The 12,335-nt window shown below is 31.7% G+C and overlaps 1 protein-coding gene and 1 long non-coding RNA gene across 3 annotated transcripts in view; both read right to left on the bottom strand.

Annotated features, from left to right (window-relative positions):
* Positions 1-7,243, bottom strand: part of LOC143058684 (ubiquitin-conjugating enzyme E2 E1-like) — a 28,296-nt gene extending 21,053 nt beyond the window's left edge. Inside the window, exons 1-3 of one of the 2 annotated variants that reach the window (XM_076232147.1) lie at positions 7,114-7,243; positions 6,519-6,713; positions 6,132-6,182 (exon numbers count right to left, since the gene is read on the bottom strand). In XM_076232147.1, the coding sequence (XP_076088262.1) occupies positions 6,132-6,182; positions 6,519-6,703 (236 nt within the window). In that variant the 5' untranslated portion in view covers positions 6,704-6,713; positions 7,114-7,243. Of the gene's footprint in view, positions 1-6,131; positions 6,183-6,518; positions 6,717-7,113 lie in introns of both variants that reach the window. The other variant, XM_076232148.1, reaches the window with a different exon arrangement.
* The window catches only part of LOC143059257 (uncharacterized), a 112,157-nt gene that overhangs the window by 95,274 nt on the left and 4,548 nt on the right, over positions 1-12,335 (bottom strand). The window lies entirely within an intron of this gene.

Below are 12,335 nucleotides of genomic sequence, written 5' to 3'. Positions count from 1 at the left end.
TAATCTATAACTGGTCATACCCAACTGAAATTTACTGTCCATCATCCAGAATAAAATTATATATTGAATACTCATAAAAAATCAACAAAGCTCCCATAGACTAGCAATTGAAAAAATTGAAATTCACTAACTAAAATCTCTGAATACATTTTGCACTTGTAGGGAGGTGTACATTTTGATACTAGATCAGGTGAGTTACAACAGGATTGATTTATTCATAGATCCTGCAACTGTTATCTGATTCACACTGGATTAGGCCAACAGAACTAATTACATGTTATTAATATAACTGCTCTGTAAGGATACACTGACTGCAGATATTCATATATCTTCAGGCCTTGGGAAAAATATGTTTGTTTTGTGAATAGATTGATAGGTATATATGTAATTCACTACTTGTGATTGTTGTTAGTCAAAAATGATTAAATCACTATCACCTAATATTAATGGAGTTTATAACACTAAACTGAAGATACGGTACAATCCTGTTGTGTTCAGTGTTGTAATAATATCACATAAATAAATTTGTCTCATCAAATCTCTTAATGTTTATTGTATAAAAATAATGGAATTAATTATTTCTTACTACATTTTGAACTTAATGTATGCAAGAATGCATTAACACTATTTACAAGTACAACAAGACAATTACAAATAAGCCTACTTTGCAATGTTAGATATGTATTACTAATAACTTATAAGGATTGATAGTTAAAAGGAGACCAAATTGTGATATAGCAGACAGACAGCTTCTAAAGGACATCAATGGTTATATCAAACTTATTTCCACAAATAGTTTATTTCAGGTTAAGTTCTTTCTAGCCCACATAACAGTGATTTATTTTTCGTATTCTTCTCACTTTCTTGATGTACATTTATTTAAGGGAAGATTAAAGATTTACCTATCACAACGATTTAAATCTGTGTTGCTTTTTTCTACTCCTGAAAGTCATGAATATTACAGTAATATGTATGGGTACAGTAGAACCATGAATATTACAGTAATATGTATGGGTACAGTAGAATCATGAATATTACAGTAATATGTATGGGTACAGTAGAATCATGAATATTACAGTAATATGTATGGGTACAGTAGAACCATGATGTGTTTGGTTGATTGATTGCTTATAATTTTAAATTATCACAATGTATTATAGTTAAATAAATGACTTGATAAGAGATTCTTTGTGTTGATAAAGATTTCCTTATCAGCTTATTTAATGATGTCAGAGTATGAATATCAATTTTCCACCAAATTCAATAAAAAAAGACAGATTTCAATTGGTTTTAAGACTAAAAATTCTTTAATGTTGTTTGGTTTTTTCCTTGGCCTAAATTGGTTTAAATCCAAAAGATTGTGTCCACTTTAATTTCATCAAAATCATTGTTTGGCTTCATTGTAGTGTAAATGTAAAATGTGCCATGCACTTTGCATATTTTATAAACCCTTAATACAATTCTTTTACAAGGCAAATGATTGCCCCCTATTTATACCCTTTTATTCAATGGGTGAGAAAAATTTCATAATATTCCCCCATCATCCACAACCTGAAGACCAACATATTGGATTTAGAGTAAAACTTGTTCTTGTCTAGAACGCATGAAATACAAATATGCCATTTGATGTTCAAAAAATACCATAATCCAGCAATGCAAAGGTGAGCTTAATGATAAGATAACAACAACAATACTTAATATTAAGAGGGTATATTGTCAGTTCTACAACTTATCTTTCCCTGCTGCAAACTTTGTTGAACAACTTAAGTGCAAACATGTGCACTTGGATGGAGAGTTGTCTCATTGGCCCTCATACCACATCTTCTTATATCTATAGAATACATAAGAAAGGGACTGAAGTACAATCCCTGAGGCTTTTAATGCTGTTTTTCATTTGGTTTTGATTATTTTTCTTTCCTCTTACATTTTTTTTTTTTTATTAAAAGTCTGCACAAAACATAAATTATTCTGCCTAATCTGATATCTTGACATATTGCACATGCGCTAACTGAACAACTTGTGGATAAACAATAATATATCTTCATACAAACAGATACATAAATAAACACAAGAAATAAATATTCATTTTGAAGTGATGGCTATGACAGGTTCCACATAACAATAAATATATGATTCTAAGGCTAACATAGATATATATTATAGCCTCTGTTATAAATCTGTATTTAATAATCACATTTTGTGTTTATTTTTTAATACATGTCATACATACAGATATTTGATCTCTGATTATAACATATTGATGTAAATTGTACTTTTAATAAAAACCTTTAATCCCACAGAAAAGTTTATAAAAATAACTAGATAGATAGATAGATAGATTGCTTAATGATAACACTGCACAATATACATTTTCTGTAGGCAAACTTCATTTAATTCCACTATACCCTAAGGTAATACATGTAACTTTGTTTTGTGAGGTATAAACTTGTCCCGTATCCCATAATAATTTGTTAGTTCTTAGTTTGAAATCATTTGTCAAATCCAGTAATTGAGACATTTTATATTATTATTTTATTCACTTAGTAGTCTTAACTATCTCATTTTGCAAAGAGACAAAAAAACATTAAACTGTACATACCAAAAACAGTTTTTTTTAGTAAAAATATACCAAGGAAGCAGGAAAACAAAATATAATTGTTATCAAACATTTTCCATCATAGATTTCTTATTATGATTTGCCGACTAATTCTTATTCGACTCTTTATCAATATTGAACGTTTTCTACCATCATATATAATGACCAGTTTCCTGCACTTAAGATGTATAAAACTGAATATTTCTGGGACATTCCTACAGTTGGCTAGTTTGTTTGTAATTTATTGAACTTGTATAGTCCCTGTTTGTGTTCACCTGTATTAAGATTCTCACACAATCCATTGAATTCTAAATAAATCCTATAACTATATTATAATTATTTTTACCTGTCCTTTTAAATGGATAAGTTCACCAGGCAAAAAATGTTCACTTACTTCATTTGTACTACATGTCCTTGTTGTGGTCAAAGTTAAGAGGAAAATATTATATAACAGACTGCTAAACGATTTCACAATAAATTAACATTTCAGGAAAATATTGAGCGGTACCTTCCCAATTATTTTAAGTATAAATGTCGATAAGTTGTGAGTGTTAGTTTATAGCATGTGTTATTAAATAATGGACAATGATCAATGCATGAATAGAAGTTAAAACATATTTGTGACATAGATATCCTGTAATGTTTAATCAAGTCGTAATAGCAAAACTTTCCAATAGACCACTTCAACTTTTTTTTAATTATTAAGAACCCTAAATTCAGTAATATATCCATAATTAATGTTTTATTTCAATGATTTTTAATTTTTACTGGCTGTGTGATCACTCAGTCTGATTAATATTTTCACCTTTCAATCCTAGGCACCAAATAACAATGGTTGGTGATAATTTACTTTGGAATAGCCGTTATTTACCAAGAGATGATGCTAGTCAAGGATGAATGTATAATATAATGCACTGTTCCTATTATTTGCAGTTGTCCACTGATGTTCTGTGGCACAAAAGAGATGAGCAGTCTGAACCAAAATCTTTTCTGAATGCTAGTCCAAAGACTCATTTTCCAACATTTTTCTTATGTGTCTAAAGACCTCTAAACAATGTCTTACAAAAACTTACTACATGTAATTTTGAAATGAAATTTTACTAGTTAAAGCAATTAGGACTAAAGGCTAATTGTGCATACGGTGGAGTATATATACATTTGGTATTTTATTTTTTTATTTTTAAAGCAACTAATGTTTTTCTAAAATTCGTAATGAGATTATGAGACAACAATGCTGAATATTTTATAATTTTGAATTAGAGTTCAGTTGAACAGAATGTTTAACTAGACTATTAGTTATTATCTGAAGTTCTCGTCTAAAACCTATATTCCTGGTAACATGGCCACTGACTCTTGTTGATAAGTGGTAATGACTGGAGCTGGTGTGATTTCTAATGATGGATCAGTCAGAATCTATAAACTCCATTATTGATTAAAACATATTATCACAAAGGCATGTTCATCAAAGCTATTATAGTTTAGATAAATACTTGTACAAAAAGATTTAAATTTTTTAATCCCAAAGGTCTAGAAAACTGGTGATTTAGTTCAGCACAGATTATGAAAAAGACATACTAAAGATCCATATATAAACCAAATTCCCAAGTTAAAAAATATACTGTAAGAGCCAACTACATGTATAACCAAAGTTATATAAAAAGCTAGTCTCCACAGGGAGGACATCTAAACAGCTGCAGTGACTACTTTCATCTCATTAAATATATTTGTCAATAAAACTGTAAAAGTGTTTTTCATTGGCTGCTAATGCCATCTTCTGAAAATATATGTGTTCGTCTTTCATCTAACATGTCTGACACTTTAACAATTACTCTACTGAAGTAAACGCCTTACAATAAAATGGTATTTTAGTTTTCAAAATTATGCAAAAGCCTTTTAATTTTAATAAGCCAAGACAGCTGGACCATATTTGCACGCATGTTGATGGTCTGTTTTTTGGGGGATCAGAGCATGATAGCTGGTCTGTATTCAGATCAGAGCATGATACCTGGACTATATTTAAAAAAGGGATGTACCATTACTCCATCTATAAATGACAATGATACTTAGATGTGCAAGGATTCAGACATGATAGTTGAATAAATTTTGATCAGGGTTTAGAGGTGGACTGTATGTGGATGAGTTCATGGTACCAGTGGACATTATTTGGACCACACCAAGAAATACCAAATTAAACATTAGGCCAAATAAAAATATATGTATGGTTCCAGTAACCCTACCGTCCCTACTTTTTCGGCTTAAAAATAGCTTACCCTAAAGATTTTATTGTCATTTTTCATTCAGCACTGTTAAATTCAGAATGTTGCTCCCATAGACTCAATGTAAAAAAGAACATAAAATAAAAAAATATCCCTACCTACCTACCCTAACTTTTTTTTCAGATGTAACTGGAACCACACATACTTTTTTATTTGGCCTTATCAAAGCATAGAAATGAATGATGTGCAGTGAGAACTTATATTTTAACTTTCAAATATGCAAATAAACTTTTCTTGTCCTAATTCAACACATAACTTTTTTTCTTTCAGGGGTTTGACAAACCAACCCTTATTATATAAATGCTAGTAGACTTATGCACACTGAAAATTGCACAATAATGACCAAATATAAGTTAGTGATCCTCCCATTGTATATTAGAGACCTGTGCCCTAGCTCAATGACTGAAGTTCAGATTAAATTTTTCAGTTCAGTTATTCAAAGTACTCAACGCAAAAACAATGGGTTTTATCCTTCTTATGTCTGTGATACAGGCTGCTATAAGTGATTCAAGATTCAATAAATATTTACAATGATACTTGCACCGGAACAAAAAAATCTTCTCATCTCTGGGGATTTGTCCTCGGGAGGGGGGTGTTATTATAAAACATTATAATATGCAGCAAATATTGTATTCCTTTGATGCAAGAGTTACTACTGTGTTTGATGCCAATAGGCAGAAATATGATTAAGTAAAGAAAATACGAAAATACTTTATAATTTTTAAGTGTTATTTATGGAGAAGATGTTTATAAATAGTAAACAATGGTTCAATTAGAGTTGTAAATTATATTCATTCTTTAATCCTATGAATGTTTTTTTTAATATCCATTATATATTAATCCTACATTAAATATACATCTATTAATTTAAAAAAAAAATCAATTGTATATACAATATTTAACATTGTCTCTATACCTATGTTTTAATATTCAATGGGATTCTATAGCAAAAACAACCTTAGATAAATATAAACAACAACTTCATTGTATGTGTAAGACTGACAGTGACTACCAAATTATTGGTGTTTGGATTAATCACCAAATTATTCATTTTAAACACAAATTCTAATTGTGAGAAAAAATTGTGGATGGCTTCATAACCATTATGAACAAATCCCCAAAATATTCATTTGTCATAATACTGACAATATCAATTGTATCTGTATATACACTAACATGACATATATCATGTATACTGGCTTAAAAAAGCTAATCTAAAATTAATTGTAGATAATCAAAAAGTAATAAAATTTGCTTACCTGCAGTTAGGGGGTGGGTCCAATGTTATTTCAGCCAATTCTTTCTGAATTCTACAATAAATAATGTCACCATGTTTATTTGGCCCTTCAAGGTATGTTTAAACACAACATACATATTTGTAATTGGCTTGGCCTAATACATAGAAAAAATTCAATTACAAATTTCTCGAAAACTGTACAACCGATTTACAAAATTTTTACACCATGACAAACTAGAGTTCATACAGATTTTGAAGATATATATTTGATATATAAGTATACAACAGTTTTCAAGAGACGAAGTGTAAAATCTTATATGCAAATGAGATAGTCCGCGGCTATGTTCAACGGAAGAGATCGTACAACGAACAATACAAATACGACACATTGAAAATCATCTATGCTCACCTTTTCAAACTCGTTCCCGTCGGTTTGATGCTTTTGGTTGATGATGACTTAGTTGCTGAGGGAACAGGGAGGGGTGTCTCAGGGACCGGGGCTGCACCAGAACTAGTGCTTGGCCCTCCGTTTGTTTCTTCGTGTCCCCCTCTTGACCTTCGTCCTCTACCACGACCTGTGCTTCCACTAGACATCGTCTTCCTTCTGCTCAAAATAATATAAAGTTGTGACATGATATGTACAAATCTATTTTAAAAACATGTTTTATCATTCAACGCAATCGACAAGTAGAATATTTCAATGTATGAAACGCGATCTTTTAACATAAAAACTGAAAAATATACTTTAAATAATTATCAAATCGTCAGGTGATGATGACCAATATTTAGAACAATCTTTTAGCTATTCCTCACACTAATCCAATTGGGTAATCAATCTGTCTAATCAACACAATTAACCTTTTTCTTAACCGTGGTGTCAACAAATATTTGACCGACAAGCGATGTAATCAACAAAGAAATTTTCACTTTGAAGTAAGTTTTTACCTATTTAAAGATATTTTTCAACAAAATGACCACGGTACATTTATAGAACTATTATTTACCTAATATCCTGAGTGGTTAAAGTAACGATATGAAGAAGTAAGAACAGGAAAAATCCAATAAAAAATACTGTTTTCAGTTCCGACTTGAAACGTGCAGGGCGATGAATTACGCTGTTCTATTTACCTCCGGCGAACCTGTCAATTTTACAAATGAATCTTTTTATGTTTAATGTCCATAAAAAAATATTACATGATGACATTTTCTGTTAGAAATAAAATACAGATATTTTCGGTTATGCTTCTTTTTATTGAATCAACAGAAATAAACAATTACAATGCTTTGAAATTCCACGAAAATTTATCATTTTTGTTGGGGAGGTTAACATAGCCGCATTAATCTTACCAAATGATTAGAACTAGTTATTTTTATGCAGGGGCGAATCAAGCAATTGACTAAGAAGTGTTTCTTTAAAATTGGAAATTGAAATGTAATAAAAACGTTTAAAGTTCGAATATTTTATTCTAATCAATTATTTACTTTAAATGCTATCAATTATAGGGAATTCATATGTGATTCGAATGAAATAGTACCTTTCGGTGCCCCGTAAATGGACTGGTCTACATTCACAGTCAATCAAGGATAACAATAAGAAATCAGTATAATCACTATCAAAGCTTGATTCGCATACTGACAGCTATAATTTCATGCAAATAACAATTAAACATAATTTTTAGTACTTCAAAGACTTCAAAACACCAACATAAGGATGTGTCGATAGAACTGAACGAAAAAAAACGTGTCTCCTTGTATTCTTATTTGTTTTAATTACTGTAGAGTCAAGTCCCTGATTAATCTGTTTCACTATTACATTTTGATATTCTAAATGCGGCGCTTAAAAGCGGCGTTAAAACACCAAAGATCAAATCAAATCATTTTAAAATTTGGGATCTAATAAACGTAAGTATATAGAAAACAACAAAGTTGCAAATTTTAGTATAAGTGATCAGTGATCCAGAAATTTTGATTAGGGGAAGGGGGAGGTGTTTTTTTATTTTATTTTTTTGGGGGGGGGGGGGGGGGGGGGGGCTCTGACTGACCTTAAAAGGGGGACTCAAGTCATGCTTCAGTGATTCCCTATATAATCAACCAAACTATATATCTTATTCGCGAAAGATACTACAGAGACAACCAAACTCATGTTAAAAAAACGAAAATAAACTGACAACGCCATGACTAAAAAAGAAAAGACAAACAATAGTATACAAAACACAACATAGAAAACCAAAGACTTAGCAACACGAACCCCACCAAAAACTAAGGCTTATTCTGGTGCCCCGGGAGGTACTGAAGCAGATGCTGCTTCACGGGTGGCACCTGTCGTGAGGTAAGTCAACTATAAATAGGTATAGGTCACATTCGTGTAAAGAGTTGCGTATGGCAAGCCATTTTACTATTGGTATAAGACATCTTATAAAATTCATAAGATATCTCATAAACTATTAGTATACCTTATAAACTATATAAGATATCTATTAAATTATATAAGATAGCTTATAAATTATATGAGATATCTTATAAACTATATAAGATATCTCATTGTCATCTTAAATAATATATAAGATATCGTATATAATATAAAAGATATCTCACATACTATATAAGATATCTTACATACTATATAAGATATCCTAAAAAATATATAAGATATCTTACATAATATATAAAATATCAGTGGCGGATCCAGAACTTTTCAGAACGGAGGGGCCGCTCATGCTTCAGTGATTCCCTATATAATCATCCAAATTTTTCCTACGAAAGGGGGAAGCCCGGCCCCTGGATCCGCCTATGAATGTCTAAAATAAAATATTAGATATCTTACATAGTATATAATGTATCTCATATAATAAATAAGCTATTTTAAATAATCTGTATATAAGATATTGTATACATTATAAGATATCTCCTAAAGTTTGAGATATCTCATATAGTTTATAAGATATTTTATAAGGAAAACTATATGAAATATCTTAATATATCTATAAACTTTCTAAGATATCTCATAACTATATAAGATTCATATTATATATCTCATTAACTATATAAGATATCTCATTAACTAAATAATATATCTTATAAAGTTTATGAGAAATCTTGAAGTTGTTTTGAATAGTAAAACATGCCATAGTTTCGACATGAGGAACATATCCACTATCATCTGTGAAACAGATATTCCATATCGGCCAAGGAACTCGCAATTCCGTAAAATTATGAAGCGATGATTGTGTTTAGAATTGACATACACTTCCGTTATCTAGAATATTTCGCGATTCTACTGCCTAACATTATTCCGAAACATTATTACAAAACTCCTTGCCCATCAAGGCGTGAGAGTGAAAACCCCAGATTGAAGTTATTGTGTGCGTAGACCATGGACTTTCTCAACCGAGGATAAAGGAGATGGGTTCCAACTAAATGTCCCCATTCAAATGCATTGATCGTCCAAACAAAGTTTTATTTTTCTTTATTTCATTAGATCTGTCAAGTTCGAACTTTCAGTATATTGTTTGAATATTCTCGTTAGCTTTCTCTCAACCAAACTGAAATAATGCATACTGGTGCCCATTTCTTTTTTTTTTTTTTTTTGCAATATGTTTTTCTCTATTATACATGACTTAGCACACGCGGGAGTATTCTTCAAAGTTTTCAAGACATTTTCTTCTCTCAAATCGTACTGAGGTGGTAATGCATCTCGTTAATGTAAACAATCAATATATCGGATTTTAGTTTATACATATTTATTTATAGTGGATTTAGAAACAAGTTATTACAACTTATGTTAATCCCTTTCCACTTTGCTGGTGCGAGTGCTGCATTAGCCTGCTCTTTTTCGAAATCTACAAGGGTGTATTTTACGTGCAAGAGATATTGCTCTCTCTAAACACGGGTCAGCCATATTTTATCAAATAAATCATAGGTCTTTTGTACACAACCTGTTTTGCGTGTACACTTCACGAATCCCTGCCCATCTCCGTCTGACTGTAGGTGCGCTACTTAACTCGACCTTTGCATCTAAAGCAAAGCAAACGAATGGATTGCTGATAAAAATCAATTTTAAATTCCATTTTTGGGGCAAGTTTTGAATTAGTCATAAATTTGTCTGATCATATTCCAAAACTACACTTCCTGACCCCTACGTCCTCTATCGACGCTGGGAATGGGAACACTTTGGTTTTCACCGGCTTGAACATTTTTGTCGCTTGCTTTGATTTGTTTGAGCCATTTGCATGGCATTCCAGTTGAATGAATTCTGAACGGATACAAATGTCACAACAAACCTGTAATGTTTAATCCGTTAGAAAATATATAGAACATTTGTTGTATTCTTGTTGATATTGCTTAAGCTTTGCACTTCATATAGAGTGTGCTTTTCTATGGATTCACTTTCAGCTTGTATTACTAGGCCAAGTAAAAGACTTCGACAATAGAGGTGTGTTGAATATTCTATGTTTCCGAGATTGGTTGTTTATTAGAAGTTTCAAAGGTTGGTCGACTATCAAGTGTTTCAGAGTCTAGATGAATATCAGGTAACGAACATTTCACCACGCTTATAACACTGTTTAGTTAACTGATGTTAGAAACTGAGAATATGGAGCAACCAAGCCCTCTGAAAAACAGATACATGATGTATATTGGTCATTTCAAAATTCTGATCTTCTTCCTGCTGCAGAGTAGCTAGCATTGCGGTTATTATTGAAGAATTAGGTAAGCCGACTTCTGATGGCAACAAAACAACGCTATAAGGATGAACACTCTGATTCAGAGTGACAAAGGCGTTTTTTTCTCTCTCGAAACTTCACAAATTTAATTACTTTTGCATCATTTTGTAGTTTAGTTGTCATTCTTCCAATTCAGTAGCATGTCATGGCCGTCATCGTTGGGCCTTTCCACACTGCCTCCCAATCAGTATTACCCTAACTTTGGGTTAAACACTTAGTAAACAGGTGCAAAAAATCAATTAAAAATTAGTAGTTACTGGTAATAACTTGAAAGTTTCAGGAATGCACAGGAATTGCACGCAATTCCGAAATTTTAGTAATTACTGTACAAGTTTTTCCTAATTCCACATATTTTCTGTAACATATATTTAGAGTCGTTTAGCAAATAAAATAGTTTCTAAATTACAGAAACGATGTTAAAGTTTCAGTAAATATAAGGAAGACCACTGTAAACTAAAACTGAATCTGATCCATATAGAGAGAGATCGATTTGACAAGGAACCGATAAATATTGAAAGAAGTTATTTTACCCAAATCGAGAGCATTTGTAAATTGCTCTTAATTAACTGAGTATGAGGTTCATTTTCTCTTTACCTCTTTTGTTTATTCATTCACACACATGTCTATTATACAGCGTCTGATATAAGGAATTAATTTCTCAGTGGAAGATTTCCTAGCTTGAAAAAAATAATTTAATACATTTGTTATAAGTAATGATTTTGTCTAATGAAGTCCATACGTGTTTCCTAAATATTTATAACTGTATTTTGTTTTAAGCTGAAACAGTTAATTTAAGCTCAAGCAGTTAGATATTTTAAATACATCGATTCATTCATATACATTTTTGTCTCAAAACGTTAATATGCAGAGACTTGGTAAAATTAGAGTTATCTCTCTTTACACAGGTTTTGATGGATATCAATTTTCAAATGTCAACGTTCTACCTTAAGATTGATTGATTTTCTGGTTGCTTAACGTCCAGTGGCAAATATTTCATGCATATTCAGGACGAGAACAAGTTCACAATAAATACAATAGGTAGGTCTTATCACAATAGTGGGCATCTGGGATGATGGTCGGTGAAATTTGGACTGCCACTGGAGAATGAGGGTATACTAGTATTGGATAGGGACATACATTTTGCCTTGCAACAGGCCACCCACGGACCCCTCAAAGAGTTGTTGCAAGGGTTCTTTACGTACAAAGAGCGTGGCACTCTCTCTACACCAGGCATCGGATTTAACGTCCACATTCTGACCGGACGTGACTGCGAACTTGATGCATCCCGCACAGCTAAACGGACGCCCCACTTCAGCAAGCGTTTTACTGCCGGTCGGGAGAAGACCAAGTGACCATATTTCTATTCCCCAGTTACCCTTGGGGGGTCTACCTTTAGAACACAAGGGAACCTTGTAAAAGTAGTTGTTATAACACAAGAAAAAAAATCAATGCATACAAATTTTCTTATAATTTCGATGAAACATTATTCCAAGGATATGTATATT

This window comes from Mytilus galloprovincialis, chromosome 14 (genome assembly GCF_965363235.1).
Source record: "Mytilus galloprovincialis chromosome 14, xbMytGall1.hap1.1, whole genome shotgun sequence".
NCBI classification, from domain to species: Eukaryota; Metazoa; Mollusca; class Bivalvia; order Mytilida; family Mytilidae; genus Mytilus; species Mytilus galloprovincialis.
The sequence above is the reverse complement of the archived record's forward strand: the minus strand, read 5'-3'. Positions and strand labels throughout refer to the sequence as shown.